General features: G+C 41.7%; 1 protein-coding gene across 1 annotated transcript in view; it reads right to left on the reverse strand.

Moving 5' to 3' along the window:
- Positions 1-8,497: 8,497 nt before the first annotated feature.
- The window catches only part of LOC139689937 (tetratricopeptide repeat protein 28), a gene marked incomplete at its 5' end in the record, with an annotated part of 28,182 nt that continues 14,856 nt past the window's right edge, over positions 8,498-21,823 (reverse strand). The window contains 12 exons of the mRNA XM_071587086.1: positions 8,498-10,783; positions 11,265-11,372; positions 11,621-11,815; positions 12,355-12,604; positions 12,799-13,008; positions 13,286-13,591; positions 15,574-16,076; positions 17,008-17,459; positions 17,930-18,112; positions 18,204-18,414; positions 18,621-18,876; positions 21,108-21,520. Coding sequence (XP_071443187.1) covers positions 8,892-10,783; positions 11,265-11,372; positions 11,621-11,815; positions 12,355-12,604; positions 12,799-13,008; positions 13,286-13,591; positions 15,574-16,076; positions 17,008-17,459; positions 17,930-18,112; positions 18,204-18,414; positions 18,621-18,876; positions 21,108-21,520 — 4,979 coding nt within the window. The remainder of the gene's footprint in view (positions 10,784-11,264; positions 11,373-11,620; positions 11,816-12,354; positions 12,605-12,798; positions 13,009-13,285; positions 13,592-15,573; positions 16,077-17,007; positions 17,460-17,929; positions 18,113-18,203; positions 18,415-18,620; positions 18,877-21,107; positions 21,521-21,823) is intronic.

Raw genomic sequence — 21,823 nt, forward strand, 5'->3', positions numbered from 1 at the left:
TCCCCTTCCTAAACCCAAACTGATCATCCCCTAAGTAATCATTTGCCCTACTCTCTATCCTTTTGCTTATGATCCTGAGAACAACTTTAGCTGCGTGGGATATCAAACTTATTGCCCTGTAAGTCCTCACATTGTGTAGCCTTTACCTTTTTCGGAATAGGAACTAAAACTGGTCTCACAAAGTCTTCCGGCCAGATTCCTTCCTCATAGATACTGCGAATGAGCCCATATAGCCTCTTCCTCCCAATTTTTCTTAAACATTTTGATAGTTCAGCGGGAACGGTCACGGCCATATTTAGCTTCATCCATCCCCACGGCCTTATCTAGCTTCATCTCCCTCGATGCCCTTTCTATCTCATCGTCGAGTATGCCTGGCCATCGCAAGGGGCGTTTCTAGTGTGACACACAAAGGGTATTGGGGAAAGTCAGAATAAATGCGCCGAGTCTTACCTAAACAATCGTATATTATACAACATCAGTCATATTACACCATTTAAATAAGTATAAGTAATTTATGAATGGCTAGACCCTCGGTAAACCAACGCGAGTACGGACAACATTAAAATGGCCGAACATAACCTGGGACAGGGCAAAGGCAGGGTGGACGCGGTCACGAAGCACGTAACCTAGGCAGAGCCCTCGTCTGAAGTTGAGTCAGCAATAGGACACGCTGTCGCGACAAGTGCAACGCAGCCGAAGCATCGTATTCTACCGGTCACCGCCAGATAACCAACTGACTGATATTCGCCCCGTGATCAGGGTTTTTATGCTCAATTTAGGAGCCAGGGGAGGAATACTCTGTCCCATACTTGAAACATTGTCGTTGGTCACGTGGGAGATTCGGAGGAGCCAGGGAAGGAATACCATGCTGCATACTTGCGACATAGTGTCTTTGGTCACTTGGGGTGTTCTGAGGAGCCAGGGAAGGAATAGTATGTCGCATACTTGCGACATTACCCCAGCAGCAAATAAAATCAAGAGTCTAACCATTCGAGGAAAATTCTATGCACTAATTAAAAATTCAAAATACAAGATCTAATAAAACACTTGAACATAACCCAAAAATTCCAACAGCAAGAGAAGAAGGAAATGTTTTTCACAATCAGTGTTTCCCTTAAAAACAACGATTATTTACGTCACGATACTTATTCGGGAATGGTGGATCATTAGACACATTCAACATGTTAACAATATTATCGTTCTGGTGTCGGCTGACTATTCCTGGCAGGTATTGGGAGCCATCATCAGCCGAGCATCCGGAAGGTAAGGTAAAACTCCCCTGACCACGTAGTGGCGTTCTCAAAAATTGTAATGGGAATTTACGTTTAAATTAATCTCCTTCCTTATGCTGTAATACCAATGTCTAAGCTTCTCACTCTTAATGTGAATTGTATGGGGGGCCTTAATTATGTGCACACCACAACTCTGAGCTAGATTTTTACTGGTATATAAAGCCTTCAATACTGCATCCGCTGGTTTTTTGAACTTAGGTTAGGATGATTGGGCGAGCAGATGTAGGCTTTTCCCTTTGATCATTGTTCAGCGAATCCGGCAGGGAGGGGGACAAATTGCCTTTTCAAATCACTCACCGCCAGGTAAGGCGAATAATTCGGTCAATTAAATATTTTGATCACCATCTACCGATGGGGCCGGAAAGGGGTGAGCCTCAAAAATCGTACAAATCTGACCCTTTTGTTGCATGGGTAAAATGACGAGCAGGGCAAGCCTTCCAGAGTGCCGTACTATTTTCTCGTGATCCACCTTGTATAGGGATAAATGATTACACCAGGCCAAGCCTGGTGTAATCATTCGCTCCGCTCTCTGGATGGCCTTTTTTAGAAGACCGGGAGCAAGTATAGAAGGTGTTAGCACCCCATACTCGGCTAGCATCACCATATAGCTGAGTGGCTTAATGGGATAGCTGGGAAGGATATCGGGAGAGAGAGACAAAACTAATTTGTAACATAGTGAGAAGTTTTTGGGTTTGTAGTACAGCAGTGACCGATCCTTTATCACCGGTCAATTGAGCAGTCTTCTTTGAGATATCTTTGATTCGCGCATCCTGTACCTGCCAGAAAATGCAACCCCTATCCAAGCATATAATCCTCTGTTTGTACGGATGTGTTTGCCTATGGGACTTAAACTATTCACAGTTTACTTAAAATTAACACAGAAAATTCACATTTTATAACCACGTTCTTTGGAATTCCAAACGACTACGAAGTTCCTTGCACCGAGAGTTTTTCCTTCTGAGTCTTAAATTGTTCGTATTGACGACCAACCATAAGTCCAATGGCCGGTTTAAGGGCAAAAATAGCAAGATCACCAATGAATCACTTCTCACACAAAACACAGGGTACACTTACTAATTCTAAGCATAGAAACACTTAAACCTAATTCACAAGATACGAACTTATAAGAACTTATTTCGGCGTCAGGGCTTTCGGAAGCTAGCGCTCTTAGAGCCCACCGACGTCGATATAGAAATCGTCAGGCTTTATTGTCTTTTTTCCGGCCTGCAGTGGCACCCTTGGCCTCTACAGGCGAAGAGGGGATTCCACACTCTAAAGGAGCACAGTTGGGAGAGACTGAGGTACTAAACGGGTTCTCTATGGACTTTGATGGACTCGGGTCTCGATGGACCAGTAATGAAACCGGCGCTCTTCGTACCGATTCAACCACAACCTCTGGCTGGTCGAGATTTCCTGCAGGGGTAAGGGGTAGCCCTTCCTCCGGGAGTCCGCTCTCTTGGGAAGGCCACCAACTTTGGATCGTACCGGTCCTCTTCACAAGACTCCCGGGTCTTACCATGCAAATTTTTCCCCTCATGAGGCTCCATCGCCTCCGGTGGAGCTTTACTAAAATCGATACGCGACAAGTCTTTAATCGCGGAAGGGTCTGGCCAGAGGTTTTCGTCCTCAGCATCTACCCAGTTAGTGAGGGGTGCCTGAACTTCCACCCGGAATGGCACCCCCTCGACTGCATAGCCCCTTTTTAATATTTGCTCGCTGCTACGAATGACACAAAGTAATATGGGGACGGTGCCTTCAGATGACACTGAAGCAATGCTCGGCAGAACGGATAAATCACTCTCGCTTTGAACGACTCGCACTTCTTCGCCTTCAGCCATCTGACTCTTTACCTTTGACAATGCAATGGATAACGGCGGTACTCCAATAGATTCCACTAATACAATTTCGCTCGAACAGCCAATCCCGTTCCTAGCGCAGGTCTGAATTCCGCGAGCTTCGCCAACGCACAAGAGGGCTACAAATCTATCCTCTGTTACAGGCGGAAAAATATCTTCCCTTCTTACTTCCCTACAAAGATTTAGCTTTGCTGTACAGCGCACCAATTTCACCCTTCCTCTGCAAACTTTCCATATCCTCGCACTGCGTCTTGCAACATGCTTCCTTTGCTTTATTTGTTGCCCGCCTTAATTTATTATTTAACTCTTCGTACTTCATTTTGCCTAACTCTGTGTTTACGTTCTTTCATTTCCTCCTCTCATCCATCTTTGTAATCATCTCGTCTGTGTCCTATGGTTTCCTGGTCATTTTTCCATTAACGGTTCCTAGTGTCTTTTGTGGCTTTTGATATCCCTTTCTATATACATTGCCATTTTTCTTAAATGGTACCCAGCTCTTTACCGTCCTCCATGGCTTACTTTACAACCTACAGGTACAACCTTCCTGGTCATTCCATTTAACGCATTCCATTTCCCAGCCACCCCTGCCTTATCTTTTTGAAACGGACGCTACATTTCATAACAACTAAATTGTGGTCTGAGTCCGCATCCGCTCCCGGGAAGCTGTGCGAATTAATCACACTGTTCCTAAACCTGTGTCTAACCAGAATATAATCTAGCTGATAACTTTCTGGGTCACCTGGCATTTTCCATGTATACCTACGTCTTTTGTGGTGTCTAAACCAAGGATTGGTGATGACTAGCCCGTCTCGTGCAGAACCCAAGTACTTTCTCCCCTCGGTCATTCCTCGTGCCTAAACCGTAGTCCCCCACCTTATCACCATCTCTCCCTTCGCCTACCGTCGCATTCCAATCCCCCATCACTATCAAATGTTTCCCTGCGGGAACACACGAAATTATGTCCTCTAATTGATCGTATATCCTATCGACCTCTTCCTCTAAATGGTTGCTCGGTGGCATGTATACCTGAATAATAACCAAGTTCGTCGGTTCTGCTTTTATCTCTACTAGTAATAATCTATCCGTTACCTGCTCTATGTTGACTACGCTTCTTTCTGCCTCATTATTTAATACTATGGCCAACCCTTGTTGGCTCTTGTTCCCACCTCTGTATGTTATTCTATGATTATCACTTCGGTAATCCCCACTATCCTTTTATCTCACCTTGCATACACCTAAAACATCTATATTTCCCCTTTCCATTTCTTGTTTAAATATAGGAATAATTTTAGGAGATATACACCCCCTAAAATCTATTTTTAGCTCTTGTATCAAATGATGCCATAACGCATCGCACCAATAGGCATCGGAGGAATAGTACCTTGTATTTGTATTTAAATGCAAGTATTCAATTATTCATTTAAGAGAAGCCTACAGCAGTTGTTTTTACGCTCACAGGGGTTCATTATTATTATAACAAATGTTACAAGCTGGCTTTATCATAGGTAGTTATAAACTAATACTTATGCAAATTAAATTAGACACAAAAAGCATTTAGCTTGCAGAGGCCATAAATAGGAGCCAACACCTTATACTACTATAAAGATAAAATGTGCCAACAGGAAACAAAAAAGAACAAATATGAGTCTGAGGTAATAACAATTAATTACAAGGATTTAAAATGTTTTCTTTAAATTAGTAACATTGTTTGAAAAGTCTCAAAGCTTAGCAAGTAGATTTCCACCTTATGATTACTTCATTGAAGCATAACATTTTTCAAAAAATAGCCCTCGTGAATGACATCACCTTGCATCATTTCTCCCCATGAAATCTGATTTTCTCGCTCCTCCCTCATTTCTCCACATGCTCTTTCTCCCTTTGGAATGTGGGCCATTCTACCGAGTCATCTTTTTGTCTCCTTATTCATGAAGACTCCCAGTCCTGTACTTGTAAGATTGCCTCTCCATCATCCTATATCTTCCCAATACATATCCAACTGCCTTCTTTAGACTTTCTCCAGTTTTATGATTTGATCTTCTATGTGTTAATCCCATACTATCAAATAGTACTGTAAAATTGGTCTCCCTATGTTCACATAAGCCTTACAGTTCACATATTACATTTAATTTGGGTATACTACCTTGATCAAAAATTTCCCGGAATTTATTCAGAAAATTAAAAATACAAGTTTATTCATCTAAATCTATATTGTCCCCTTCAAACTAATCCCCATCGACTGCAACACACTTATGCCAGCGCTTGATCCAATCCTCGAAACATTTTTTATATTCGGTTTTCGGTATGTCCATCAGTGCTTCCTGCGATTTTTCCATTACTTCCTCTCGGCTGCTAAAACGCGTTCCCCGTAATGGTTTTTTAACTCGATTGAACAGAAAGAAGTCACAGGGAGCCAAATCAGGTGAATTCGGTGGCTGTTGGATGGTATTTGTTGCATTTTTCGTCAAAAAATTACGAATAATGATAGCACTGTGCGACGGTGCGTTATCATGGTGCAAAATCCACGAGTTTTCTGCCCACATTTCTGGTCTCTTTCGGCGAATTGCTTCACGCAAACGTCTCATAACGCCCAAATAATACTCTTTGTTTACTGTCTGGCCTTCTGGCAAAAATTCATGATGCACTACACCGTTGTAATCCATGAAAACCGTCAGCATTGCCTTCTTTTTTGACTGAAAACGACGTGGTTTTTTTGGTCTCGGCTCATTTGGTGAACGCCATTCACTTGCCTGATGTCTGGATTGCGTGTCGTACTCATAAACCCACGTCTCGTCTCCAGTAATGATCCTTTTGATGAATGTGGGATCGGATTCAGCCTCGCAAATCATGTCTTTTGCGACGTCAACACGGTCTCTTTTTTGCATGAAATTGAGGTCTTTTGGCACCAACTTTGCTGCTACACGACGGAAACCCAAATCATTAACCACAATGTCTTGGGCGGATCCATAGGCAATGTTCAAGTCCTCCGCTATTTCTCTGATGGTTAATTTGCGGTTATTGACCAACATTTCTTTTACTTTATCAATTTTTTCACCGACTTTCGATGTCGATGGTCTGCCACTGCGTTCATCATCTTCGATTGACTCACGACCACTTCTGAACCGCTCGTGCCACTGGTAAACGACCGTTTTTTTTTAGAGAATCGTTGCCGAAACACTTTTCCAACATTTCCAACGTCCGTGCGCCACTAAATCCGTTTTTTACGCAAAATTTAATACAAGTTCGTTGTTGCAAATTTAAATCCATTTCTGAAATTGTAAAAAATCGCCAACACACACAGAGATAGATGTACTCTTGGCTACGTAACTTTTGCAAATGTCAAGTTATGACACTAAGATTTAAAGGGAATATCAACAACAGATGTACCAATTTAACAAAAAAAACAGAACTCAAATCGGAACGATGGGAGCGCCACACGGTGGTTATTTCGGGAACTTTTTGATCAAGGTAGTATGCACGGTAACACATATTATCAATAAATTCCACAAAATCCATAAGTGGTCTCAGAAATTGTTGACCTCGTAATTTCAGATGTAATTTAGTCTCATTGTCAATATTTTAATGTTACTAACTTTTATGACGGGTGTTCCTTTTCTCTTGGATTATCTATTGTAGACTGAGTGCCTCCTTGGTCTTAAAGGAGAAAAGGTGATATGGATAGGAATGAAAACAAAGGAGCAAGTGGGGGAGGAGAGGAGATCATTCGGAGAAACCCAAAGGAGGCAGGCAAAAGGAGGTGGATGCGGAGCCTTTTGTTTGGCCATGGTATGTTGAAGACGTGTGATAAAGGGGAGAACAAGAGGGGCAAGTCAGGAAGAGGTAGGAATAGAATAGGCGTGTCCGTCAAAATGAAGGAAGGAAGGAAGAAGGTGGAATTACAAAATGGCTTAATGTGGTGTGGGATTTCAGGCCTGTCATAGTCTGTCCATTCAAAACCTACCTTAAGTGGCAGAAAAACAATAATAATAATAATATAATCTTCTAATATTATGAAGTTTTAGAGTACAAGCATGAAATCAAACACCATCAATTATAAAAAAAATACTTTTGTTAAATTTACATACATTTTGTAGAAAAAGTTGGCTGCGAAGAAAGTTCTACTTTTTATGGAAAAAGTTGATAGATCATAGATATACATATAAGTGGGAATTAAAGTATCACATCTTACGAGATGATCTTTCGAAAGGGGGTGGAGGGGTAAAAAAGACAAATTGGTGTTATGTAATTTGAGGGTGATCCACATAGGCCTGCAGTTAAATCAAAATGAAATAATTACCATAAATAAATTAAGAGATGAATTTCATTTAACATAATATTAACCATAATAGACAACTCCTGATGCTGAAAAGATTTTAAGTGAGTGCAACTTAAGAAGATATTTGGGTTCATTGGTCTTTACTCGATCATTTTCAGGTTTCTGATTCATATAAAATAAACATTTGCTGACCCCAGTCCACCTGCGAACCCAAAGGCCATGGATTCAATTTCTGCCAAGGTGAGTTCTCCTCCATCTAGGGCTTGGTTGTTTGAATTTTCCTCTGCAGTTATTTTCATGATTTAAAATTATGATGTAAAGGCCAAAAAGGCTGTTTTCAGATTAATACTAAACAAGTAAATAAATGCAGCCCTCCCTTCAACACTGCACTGGTGGTGCTCTTGTATGCATAACTACCTCCTTCCTTCCTCAGCCCTTTAAAGACTCCCTTCAGACTGCACCAGATAGCATGATATCCAGATGGGTAGGAGGCTGAGGCATTTGCCAACTGATATTAGTATCCTGGATTCAAATCTGAAAAACTCTGCGATGTACCAACCAGAATTTAAGCAGTGTAATGCACTCACTACCTGACTGTGGATGGAAAGCGTGAGTGAAAATAGGAAATAAAAGTGGCCCCTCTCTCACCCAAACACACGTGTGCATTTCATATTCCATAGGACTTAGTATGAGATGAAGCCTAGACTTTTGTTATTAGTACCAGCCTTGGTGCTGAATACAGTGACAGTAAGCTGTTCTATTTTTGTGAAAACAAGCCATAAGTCTGCCTATTTAAAAAAAACTACTCCTAGCTTTTATACAGTGTTACAGAGCATGTACTCAGGCTCCATCCACACAAAGAATGCTTAGGTGTGACTTCATTACAGGAACAAGTGAGTCAAAAGGGGAATCTATGCCTCCCACCAATATTTTGAGGTTTGACACCATTTAGGATCTGATTGGCAGGACAGAAATGCAAAGAAAGTGGTAGAGAAGGACTCTGCATGCCGGGGAGACCCAAATATGGAATGTGCAATAACAGGAGAATATTAGTAGAGAAAATTAAAAATCAAAAATTGTTTGTATTATTTCATTAGTCAGTTTTTACAATAATATTTACAAATAAATGTATTTCATTTCCAATAAAAATTCCCCTAAACACTCTCCAACTAGTACAATATGTAAAATTTTCTCAAAGCTCATGGGAGAGTGAATTAGCTCAACACCTGAAAGTAAAATTTTCTTCACAAAGTTTCATAATATCATTCTAACATAATCTCATGCAAACTGTGGTCTGGATTTATTTATAAAAAAAGATAGATTTTTGTATTAATTTAGTTGTAAGATAATTTATGAGTTCAATTTCACCTAGTTCGTTTTTTCTAATTTCACTAGTAGCCTGAAAACATGTTTTATACACATTTCAGAATTAATCACATACATGCTTTTCATTAATCCACACGTCCTGAACTAAGTGGAGGTTGGCCCAAACGAAGGCACGACTACACCGTGGTGACTGTTTGAGGACCTCCCAAGGTTACCACATTTTCCCTCATCACACTCAATAACTCCATTGCTTTCCACCACACGATGGCTTGACTTTGATGACGACTGATGCAGATGAGACAGCAGCGAGGTTGCAGGGGCCTGGGTGGAAAAGTAGGAAGGGGAAGCCTTAAAACTCCCTGCACTGCACTGCGAATCGGCTATGGACCGTCCATCTCCTTCATCCCGACGACTGAGCTCGCTACCCGAGGGAGAACTTTTGCTGTCATGAACTTGAGCCCCACAGTCCTCTCCCTCCACAGAATGGTGAAGGTGGAGGCCAAGCCATGTCCCAGACGTACCAAGCTTAAGACTCGAGGATCCACCCTTGACCAGAGGTGCCCCTGAAACACTAGTCGTACGGGGCTCGAGTTTACCATTCTTTGTCACCTCTGGCCCCAGGAGAGTCAGCTCATCAAGTCCTGCCAATGCCTCATCGGCCGCGGCCAGAGCGAGGGCATCAGCCCCAATTTGTATTCCCCCGGGGGCTGAACTCGCACTCACACCCTCTCCACTGACGTTACCCATCAAGAGAGTCGACAGAGGAGGTGCTAGACCCAGTCCAAGATTTCTTTCATGGTACACATCTGAAATAGGAGTCATCTCACGGTTCAGTCGTCTAAGTTGTGTCGCTATGATGTGATCCTGTATGCTGTTGCCGTTCCCGCCAGCACTACCCCCACTGGAACCATGGTGGGCCGTGGTCACATCGGACGATACCCTCGATGAGCCAGCGTTCCCAGCACCGGTAACTTCTCCATCCTCTTCCTCGGCATCTCCCTCCCCGAAGTACGTGTGCACCCTGGCCAATCCCGTCCTTACCCCGGGCTGCAGTCGGGCAATGGCCGAGTCAGCATCGTCGTTTGGCATTGACCTACTCAGCCCATAAAGACCACTCCTCGTGGGTCCAACCTCTGTCCTGACACTCAACCTATCCGGTGTGTTGCTCCCTCCGACGCCAGAGGAGCCACGGACCTTCATCGCATGGTTGCAGCTCGTGGTGTATATGGACTTGACGTGAGTGGGTGGGGGGGGAGGGGGAGGGTGGTGGTGGTGGCGATAGGAGGATGGGAAGTCCGGAGCTGGCGAGGAGGGATGGGGCTCAAAGGCCCCTCGGCTGCCACCATCATACAGGAGCTGTGCCGCAACCGAAGCAGCAGGGCCGGGGGGAGGCAGGGTCACTGGAGGCTGGGGTGCACTTGAGTTGGGGAATGCAGATGAGGATGAGGGAGGGAGGGACGGCTGCTGGATGCACTGCTGCTGCTGTTGCTGGCTGCGTCTGACCGTCGCATGTCCACTCTCCCAGTCTGTGGCCGTTGTCGAGCTGCTTGCGCTGCTGGATGAGTCGGGCCTGTGGGAGGATGGGACCACGATGCCCCCTGCTGTATCCATACCCCCACGAGACGCACTGTAAAGACTTCGTATCCTTGTCTGGTGCGCCAGGGTGAGTGCCACGCTGCACTGGCTTGACTGATCCACGATGGGCATGTTGCTGCTCTCCTCGGACTTGCTATCTCTCCTTGCCATGGCGTCAGTGGGGCATGCTGTGCGCCCATCAGGCTCCCCCCTGCGACGCACGTAGTTAGTGAAAGCCCCAGAGCGTCCCAGGAGCAGTGGAGTGGGTGCTGTCCGACGGTTGTTTGAAGGTGGTACCACAGAGAATGGTGCCGGTGGTGGAGGTGGAGGGGGTACACATCTTCCGACATCATCATCATCTTCATTGTCTTCATCCTCTTCGCCCACTGCACCAGCTGACTCCAGGCTCTCCAGTGAACTGTATGAGTCCAAGCTGAGGCTGTTTGGAGCTTCTTGGGTGTCTGAAAAGTGTCGGAAAGGAACAATTGAGTAGAGTAGAAATAATTTCCAGCATAAAATGGGACGCTTATAACTCTTTCTGCAAAAAATTTCCGAAGTCTAAATGACTTTACATTCCTAGGAGGAACACATTCTTTCAATTTGAGAAAATGCAACCCAGGGTGAAAATATTTTGGCTGAAAGATCAGTTTATATCATTGTAACAATGTAATATCAATATGATTTTTAATAAATTTATATAGCTACAAATCAAATTTAAATTGCAGAATTTTTATTTTGGTCCTTTGGACAATTCTAATGAAATTAATTCTCAAGATCATGACAGGGAATTGAACCCTAAATCCATTTTTCTCTCTTCTTGCTCTTCTATGGGTTATGGCCCTTGATAAACCAAACATTAAATCATTGAAAATATGTACATAGTTATGCAAGGGTGTAAATTCAACAACATATACAGTTTAATGGGCGAGATAATATATTTACCAAAAAGAGCCAGCAGAGCTTGAAGAACAAATTGTATACTCCTCCTATTTGCTTGCTTTCCTGTCCTCAAAGTTACTTCATCTTGGCCAACTTCCATGAGGTCAAATCCTGATAAAAACAAATGCATAGAATTGTGTGTTTTTGTATCAGAAAGGTAATAAAGAGAAGTGTAGCATATAGCATAAAGGATATACTGTATACTATACAGAATAGGTATAGAAGGGAAGAAGCATTAGAGAAGTTATAAAATTAAATATAGTAGAAATATTATTAAGATATTGGAGAAGTATTCCAGTGAGACGTAACATAAAAATTAAATTATTTCTTAAGAAGAATAATGAGAAAATTATAAATACCTAAAGAGGCTAAAAGCTCGTGACAACCTGGAACTTGCCACAATTTCATGTCAATTGGAATTTCTATACTTTCAACCTCTAAATTCTTCATACTGAGCTGCCCAATGGCCTGTCTAATAACTCCTATAATATCATCAGCTGCTTCTGCATTTGAGGTCAACTTCGACAATGCACACAATGTCGTTGTTGACAATCCTGAAATTTTTTGCATAGAGATTTAACTTGCATTAACACCTTCGAATTTATTTACATGGGTATAAACACAACATTAGCTGATTGTGTGGAAATGTTGTTATTATAAGTGTAGTGGGTGAGGTACAAATAGACAAATGTAAATACAAAGGCAACATATTGAAAGAGATAAAACAATCAATTAATAAAACAAACTGTAAATTATCACCTACAGCATTTTAAATATCAAAAGATGAATCACTCAAAGATTTTTTTCATTTCACTAATTAAATCAAATATGCACTGGTGAACACACATTTTAGAAAAGAAATAGAAAGGAAATTTTAAAAATAACTGTATTTAAATACAGTGTCATTCCCAACATTAACATTCAAGCTTTGCAATGATGAAAGAACACTCAATGAAATGAAATAGTTTCCTTAGTGTCACATTCTCAGAGACTACTATGGAAAACTGCTTCGTTACAAATGTTTATCAGATGCAAATTTATGTTCCCTTAAGACTATTAGTAGGTTCATGGAAGGTAACTATTTACTACCTACCTAACAAAGCTTGCAAACTTGCACTGCACTGTGTCAACCTTTCATCGGGATCACTTTGAGGGAAGAAGACTGATGAAGGAATACCATTGGCAGCTGGTTCAAACCGGAATCCTACAGACATAAGAAGTTCCCTCCAGCCATTCGGCCCAGTGCCACCAGTGGCTCCGCTGACCTTATTCTCAATACTCTTCTGTGTGGTGTACATGGCATTTTTCTGCCCTCTATGAATCCTTTGCAAGGATTTCTCCACCTGAAAAAAAATTAGTAAGCATTACATATAGGAATCTAGTGACTTTAATGCATATGATAGCTGACGCCCTATCGTAGTTTAGATTGAAATCACATTGAAAACAATGAGCAGAAAATGCATTCATCAGAAATCTAAATCAAATTTCTATTTTCATACCTTATAATCAGAACAGTAAAACAGGAAGGGATACTTACTAGGTGGAGGGTCACACGCAAAGCATCACGACATTGCTCTGGTTGTTTCAACAGCTCACAAAGGGCTTTTCCTAAGAGGGCAACCTTGTTGGAGAGGCGGATATCTGATCCAACTAACAGGAAACCAGCCCAATTCGCTGGATGGGCAAAGTGCTTGGTATGCTGAACTGTTTGCATGGCTTCAGCTAATGCTTGACTTGCCCGAGAGCCCTTCAATCAAGGAAGAGAGAAATTAACGAGTGATGAGAATAGCTGAACACAAATAAGCAGCTTTGAAACAGCTTCCGCTGACGGAGCCTGATTTTCAGAACAAGTTGAAACAAATCTTTCAAACGAAAAATGGAGAGTATGTTCAACATTAACACTCTTTAAAAAATAAATTCTCATTAACTTTAAAAATGGATACAATTACATTTCTTCGATATTTTATGCTATTTAGACCACGGAATTAAATGTCAACCTTTGGATTTACTTTATTGTGGCGTACCTGCAGTAAAGCTGAATAAAATGCTCTCAGTAGGATTCTAGCTGGCATTTCAGGGACTGGCCAGAGAGAGACCAAAACACAAGCTGCACCAGCAGCCAGTAAAGCCCTGGTGAGGGCCACAACCCCATCAGCTGATGGCCAACCCCCTGACCGGAGGTTCCCACTGCTTCCATTGGCACTTGACAAACTACTGCGCCCGTGCCATGAACCGATGACAACAAGTCTTGCGGAGAGGCGTAGCGAGAGAAGATCAGCTGCTGTCAGGAGAAACTCAGACAGAGATGGGAGATCCAAAGATGATGATACCTGTGAGAAGCAAGGACAACATTCGATTCCAATTGCTGTAATTGAATGGCAAATGTTAGCTTAAGAGGAGTGGACCAAAAATGAAGTACTGAGGCATAAAAAGCTTACACTAATATAAAATGTCAGAATTTATTGCAAATAAATAATCTGCTTAGGAATAACATAATTGTGTTGCTACAGGGTCCGTACAATTAGTATTGGGACTGGTTCCAAAAATCAAAATTTATTGCAGTTATCATTACAATTACTTAATAATCTTCAAAATACATGCTTCTTGCATCGATACACTTAGTTTGGCAAGCCTGCCACTCGTCAAAAGCCCACTGGAAGTCGGTTTCCAGAATACTGTTGAGAGCCTTCGTCGTCGCTGTTTCAACCACCTCGATGGAGTCAAACCGATATTCTTTGAGCTCCCTTTTTATTTGTGGAAACAAGAAAAATTCAGGTGGACATTATCGAGAAAACCTTCATCTTCTTGGATGCAGTCCAGAATTTCTACCCGCGACAGCTTTTGTTCCTCACTCAAGACTTTCGGCTCCAGCTTTGGGCACACTTTCCTCATCGCAAGATCCTCTGTTACAATGCTGTGGGCAGTTCTGACTGAAAGACCAGTCTCCTCACTGATATGAGCGATAGTTAAATGCCTGTTAGAGCCAAAAACCTTTTTCACTTTGGCCACCTCGGCATCTGTTCGAGCAGTCGTCCGGATGGATGTCCGCTTTGGTGCTCGTCTTCAATGAGCTCCCGGCCTTCCTTGAACATTTTGTGCCAATCAAAAACTCTTATGCGAATTAAGGCATCATGCCCATAAGCCTGTTTAATGAGTTCAAGGATCTCTGGTGCGGATTTCCCGAGTTAAACGCAAAATTTTACAGCGTAGCATTGCTCAACAATGCACTCCGTGCTGGCAGGATGACGCCACGAACAATCACACGTCATAGAAATACACCCTGTCTCAATGCATGCCTGGAAGCGAATCAACTAAAGTGCGCCAGAGTGGTGGAGGACCCCTCTACCGAGCCGACCGGTCGGACCCCCATCCTCCGTTGAGGCTACAGCGAAGAAGTGCCGATATTTATTGTACGGACCCTCTATTTTTCAGATCGACATGAAGAGATTGTATAACAAAAACGATTTTTAATCCACCTCTCTTTCATGAATTTGTGAAGGAATAGCTGAGTGCTTCTTTCTATCATAATTTAGTCAATTTTAGTCTAATTATATGCAACATAAACACCACTGACCAGCACTGATTTGACAGAGCATTTGCAGTGAATCCTTGCACAGGATTTGATACATAGCGTGGTAAATAAAGAGCACAGGGAGACAAAAGATGGAAATGAAAGTGTTTATCCAGCAACTAGAAAAATAAGCACTACTGCAATTATAAAATGTGTGCATTCTCTATGAACCCAGTGATAATAAGTTTACACATAATTTATCACATATGAGTGGAATGAATATCTTATAGTTTGATTTTTTAGGAAAAATCAAGAAAATTTCCTAATGCATGCTGGACTCAAAATGAGTGTCTACTTTCAGCATTATGCCTAATAATGAAATTGAAGGCAGTTTTCCTTCAGTTTCCTTTTAGTTCCCTCTAAACCATTCAAAATGATAGTTCTTCCCCATTTAACAACTTTCAATACCATTACTTTCCAATAATTCCCTCCCTTATGAGTTTACACCCACAAAAACCTCTTTTATTTACACTCTCTGAGACTTCTCAACTTGGTTATTTTGGTAAACAATCAAAGAAGCATTTGAGATCATTTTTTTCATCCAACATCTCCATTTGAAGAGTCTTAAATTTAAACTCATTCTTTTTCTCAACATTAAAGGATGAATTAATATTACTCATTCAGTCATTAGAAAAATAATGGGGCTGCCTCATTAAGGAGAGGAAAGAAAAACTCCACCAAGGATATACACTCAGAACTTGCACACTTTGGACCACCGATGACCAACATTGAGATACCCACCTCAGAGCTTTCATCATCCTGCACAGGCACTTGGGGTACGTCAACAGGTGGCGGATAGAAGCGCTTGACCACCTGCGACTGCCCCAAGGCATTCTTGAATTGAGCACTTCCTCCACCGGCAGTCATGCCCCCACTTCCCTCCTCCTGCCCCACAGACCCCCCCGTTGAAATGCTCTGGGGTGGTGGAGGGGCTACCACAATTGCCGACAATTCCCATGACACGTGAGCTGCCAGATGGATGCATTCTGCCCTTGGAGCAGCACGTAAAACTGATTCTTTGGTAGCTTCCGATCCACACAAAAGCAGACATCGTCGAGATGGTGATGCTCTCAGCATCTCTGCCACAGTTGCAGCCTCAGTTCTGGCACTTGGGAGATCACCCCATCCCCACTGCTCAGTGGCACAAGGTGGCAACCTTGGATTGCCAACCACTAATGCAGACAGTGGCTCATTGCTTTGGGATCCTCCGGACGTATCAGGAATTTCCAAGTTATTGCTGACACCTGCTGGATATGCCAAGTCATTAAAAATGGATGAGTTGTGGATCTTGTTAAGCAATAAAAAGGTCAAGAGAACACTGGGACAATTAATAGTTTCAGAACATGACAACTACTGGTAATAATGCCAGCCGTAACCACCTTTGTGAGTGAAAATTAATTGATGATAATAATTTAAATCATAAGGAGAGACACTAATTTTAGCTCATGCGAGATTATTATACATAAACAATTGAAAAAATATGAATTTTTCATGATGCCCAAACATGTTAAAATACAGCTAACAGCTTTAAGTGACGATTTTACAGAGAGGAAATGGAGAAAGATAAATTAATTTCCACTAATAAAATATAAATTGAATAATTTATCAATAAGAAATTGCAGATAAATTAAAAAAAGCAAGAGTGAATTGGAATCTCGTATGAATGGGCCAAAGAATTTGGGTATTAAGTGTTTTGATGCAGCAATTCCACGCATCAAACACCTAAGGACAGTGCTAATGCAAGTAAGCTCTGTCAGTAGAAATAATATATTCAAATCTTTTCCTTCATGAGATTCTTTGGTTGATCAGTAGCAAGGTTGAAGGTGCCAATATAAATTAAGCATGGGAACAACAATTGGAGACGTTTGGTAATGTGAACTCTCATTTTCGACTTTGTGAAAACACTTGGACATTAAAGTTTCACAGAGATGTCATCAGTGGACTGACTAGACTTCATTAGTGAAGAATGAAGAACCCTTATCCCTTTACCCTTAGGATTTAATTAAAAATATTATGCAGTCTTTTGTTTTCCCACAAGTATTCAAATTGACACGTATCAATTTCCTTCCATGGTAATTTTATTCTATTTAGCATTCCAGACACATGCCGTCTCCCAAAATTTACTCTCTAAATTAGAATGGTTCACTAGCATCAACACTGATTCATCATAATTACCTTGCACCATTGCTCCAGAATTTCTGGGGCCCTTTGGTCCTCTATAAAGAGACGTCAGAGATGGGACCACAATGAGGCTGAAGCGCTCACACAGATACTCCCCACACATAATAGCCGACATGGATGACGAGGAATTGGAACCAATTCCACCTCCAGCCCTGAGCACAGGGAAAGGAACAAGGTAGAGATCTCCTTCGAGAACCAAAAGCAATTCTCGGCGCCCACCAATTGGTAAGACATCCTCAAAAGGCCCAACAAGGAGCCTATAGAGTGCCGTCAGGCAGGCTGGTCCTTGCCAGTGTTGGTGATACTGCTGTGTGGGGCCCGAATGGTGTGCACCTTGATGATGGTGGTGAGGATGGGGTAAGGGTGCTGCTCGCCTTCTGGAACGTGTGCTTCCAGGTCGACTGGTGGTTGGTCCACTTGCAACGCTTCCACTAACACTGCCAAGACTGTTAGGATGAGATGCAATCAGTACTGTCAGTTATTTAAAGGTATCACCTATTTAGGAAACCCATAAATTTTATGTAAATCATCAATTTGATAATAATTAATAAGTTCAAGTTCAGCCACCATAGTTCCAGGATTATGACATGAACTATATGCTCCTGCCAAAAGTAGAATTCCCATTAATTATTTTCTACCATTGGACCATATATGATGGTGGCAGCAAATTCTGAAGAAATCATTACTAGGAAAGTAACTTCACTTCAACATCTTTGAAAACATGCATAAGTTCATGATTACAGATTTTGAGGCCTCATTACTCTTCCAAAGGGAATTCATTTCAGTGGAACAATGAATTTATACTTTTACTAGAGTTTTTTCCATTCTGTATTTCATTCATTGGACTAAAAATACTAATTTCAGGAGTACACATATGATGAAAATGTGTGAATTCAAAGACATTTAAAGCAATTACCTAAATAAACTGCTCAAGCTGTAATTACTGGAATTGAACAAGTGATTTCGATTAACCATCCGTAAAAATCCTGTCCTGTCACCATCCTGGTTCAGCCGGTCACCTAGTTCTTCAAGATGCTGTGACCATGGATCAGACAGTTCTCCATCCACATCGCCCCCACCACCAACACCACCAGAACTTCTGGAAAAATTTACATGACATCAATTTTTGCAAATGAAATGGAGAGAGGATAACTGCTCACTTTATGTGTCCTATACTGATTTCCACAAACCTATTTTGGTTCCCATAAGCTTGGAGCTCCATCCGCAACGTATCTCTGACACTTTGTATGTAGTGGTCTAGAATATTTTTCGTGCCACTGCCTACGTTAGTTTCCACATTACTCCTGCTACCGGATTCACCTTCATTGTCATCATCCTCTTCTTCTCCTTCCCTTGCCCCATCAGCATCGTTTAATGCAATCTCATTGAAGCGGACGATGCCTGTGAAAATAATTAAAAGCATTTGGATATCATCAGTGAAAAACTCTATAGATAGCAATGGAACAGAATAGTGAACTCCCAAGGATTGCAACTTTATTAAAATTTTACTTCCGGTATTTAAAACCAAATGAAATTTATCACAAAATTTCGCAAAACTTAGATTTGTTTCAAATTTTGGTACTTATGGTCAAAGATTTATTACCAACCTTTGGTGGGTACAATGAACCATGCATAAAGATAACCAGCAGCCAAGCTGAAATAGAGCACTGATGCTCTTTGCCGGTTGACTAAGTCCACCAATTGTTCCACAGAATTAGGACACATTGTCCTGCTTGAAGGAGCAGCTGCTCTCTCTTCTCCTGAGCCTTGCCTTTCTAGATGTAGATCTGAAAGAGCTCTGATGCGTGCCCTTTCCGCAACTAACAGCGCCTCCTCGGGATGACCCAGGGCCACCAGAACCCTCTGTATGACAAATGGAGACATGACACAGTGGACAAAATGACATACATTCTGGTTCACAAAATTCTACATAAGTTTTGTATGTAGTGGATAAAATCCATACCAAAGAGTTTCATAAAGAAAAGATGAATAGAAAGATTTTTGGAAAGAATAATTAAACTCTATCATTCTAAAGAAACTATTTCCTGCAGATTCACAAAAGTTTCAAAAATCTCCAGTCTTTTCTGCATAGAATTTTCTGAAATAAATGTCTACTTAGAAAATATAATCAACAGATATAGAATTTGCAAAGCAATCTTTTCCTGAAATCAAATCTTAAGTGAAAGTAATAACATTCACCACATTAGCACTGACGTGGATATTTCAGCTATCTACTACTCTACTACATCAATATCCTCCAAGCCACCAAAAAGGTGTGTGGCAGGGGGAAAGGGTTAGGGAAAGGAGGAAAGGGTAAGGGATGAGGGGGTTAGGGTTTTTCGAATGGATGGGGAAAGGTGGGGGCAAAAAAATATAAATATACTAGTATAACCATGCGCAGTCGCTACCTTGTAGGTTAATACTTATTATGTCGAGCCGGCTCCTGGGGGATTTCGATTACAAGCATTCTGGTCTCTTATTGTTCTTGGAAAAAATGATCATTTAAATCTGTCAGTCTTTCAGTCTATCTCTCTAATCTTATATTCGTGATCCCTCCGCCCGTAATACGTTGGGGTTCTTGATGTCATCGGAAAAGGACCCATCTTTAAATGTTTTTAATAAGTTTGATCTATATTGTAAACGCCGCTGTGTAAGGGAATCCCAGCCTAAATTTTCTAGCAAAGTAGTTACGCTACTGCGTTGGTCATAGCAATGTTAGACAAATCTAGCCCCCCTCCGCTGAACTCGTTCCAATTCCGAAATTAAATTTATCTCTTGAGGATCACATGTACTGGCAGCATACTCTAGGTGGGGCTTGACTAGGGCAAGAAAACTTCGTTCCTTCACTTTTTCGTCACATTTACCCAGCACTCTTTATACAAATCCCAATTTTTTATTAACACGACTGCACATTACTTGTATGTGCTTTCCCCAGGACAGATCGTGAGTAATTGTTACACCCAAGCATTTAAAGGAATCTACCCTCGTGATTTCTGCTTGTTTCACTTTGTAACTAAATGGGAGGGAATTACTCCTTTCCCAAAAATGTATTACTATGCATTTTTTCAAATTTAATTCCAATTGCCATGTATCACACCAAGTCTGAATTGCATTTAGGTCGTTAGCTAACGTGACTCTGTCATCGCGACTTCGAATGTCCCCATATATCACCGCATCGTCAGCAAAAAGACGGAGCCTGCTATTAACCACGGTGCTGAGGTCATTTATGTAAATAAGAAACAAGAGGGGGCCTATGACACTTCCCTGTGGTACACCCGACGTGACCTTAACAGCATCGGATGATACGCCGTCCAGGACGACTGTTTGAACACGATTTTTTAAAAATTGTGTAATCCAGCATATAATACTCCCGTGTAATCCATAACTTTCCAACTTCGCGAGTAACTTGCAATGAGGGACTTTATGAAAAGCTTTTTTAAAATCTAGGAATATCGCATCAACTGGAATATTACTTTCACCGGAATGCATTATATCATGAACAAAGAGTGCGAGTTGAGTTTTGTAGGATCTACCTTTACGGAACCCGAGTTGGTTATTAATCAATAAATCTTGGCTATCAAGGTACCTCATTATGGAACTAACAATGATGTGCTCAAGAATCTTACAGGAGATGGGGGTGAGCAATATTGGCCTATAATTACTGGGGTCCTCTCGGTCTCCATTTTTAAATATGGGTGTCTTCCAGCCGCTAGGCACGCTTTCTTCTGCTAATGATATCTTTTGTATAATATTAAGATAAGGGGTAATTTCAGACGACAGTTCTTTATGCACGCGAGCCGGTATCCTATCAGGTCCCGGAGATTTGTTGGGGTCGATGTTTTTAAGGAGTAACTCTATTCCACGGGTCGAAAAGTCGATTGCTTGCATTGGCTGCAGAAATGTTTTCGGAAGGTTCTCTGGTATATTCTGGGAGCATTTGTTGAAAACACTGTGGAAGAATGAGTTTAACATGTTGGCTTTATCTATAAAAATGGTAAAGCAGCTGATAATGAATTACCATTGCAATTTCATTATGCAGAATAAGTGCTTAGATTGATGAATATGTCTGTCACACTTTGCAATTATATACCAACCTGTAGTGCTTGGTACGATGCCGTTTGAAGATCAAAGAGAGCAAGTCTATAGTCGGAAATTGAAGATGGCTGAGGAGCATTGGAAGTTGCAATCTGCCGATGGTGCAAGTGTCGATTTGCAGAGGGGCCTGTGTTTCCCCTGAAAGACGGTGAAGACATCCCAAGTCCTCGCAGCTTGACACCCGTTGTTGCTGCCACAGCCTCTTCCCTGCGCACTGTCTCTAGCAACGCAGCTGCTGCCTCCAGTTGAGCACGGGCTGAGCTAAGGTCCCCATGCCCCCACAACGCTAATCCAAGCCGATGCCGTATTCTTGCCTCTTCTTCCCGATTTCCCAACTGCTCTGCTGCACAGAGTCCCTGCTCTAAGTACGCTACAGCACGCCCAGCATCTCCTAGGGCATGGTGTATTCGGCCTGCAAAACAATAGATAATTTATAGGTGCTACAATTCAGCATAAATTTGCAATTACTACTTTCTACCATGTTATCTGTGATTTACTACAATACTTGCCAATGTAGTTATGAAACTGATACAAAATTCATGCAGACCTAATGCTAAAATGCCTAAAAGAGGTGCTAATTTTATCATTGTGTAGTGAACATTAAAATATAAAGCATTTAGTACAGCTATATAGGAGTGAGTACCTCACTCACAGCATACTTTATGATTATGTACTCCAACATTTTTCCCTTCCTGTTCAATGAAAAATGTTCTCA

The sequence above is a fragment of the Hetaerina americana genome, unplaced genomic scaffold, assembly GCF_022747635.1.
Source record: "Hetaerina americana unplaced genomic scaffold, ioHetAmer1.1.p SCAF_29, whole genome shotgun sequence".
NCBI lineage: Eukaryota > Metazoa > Arthropoda > Insecta > Odonata > Calopterygidae > Hetaerina > Hetaerina americana.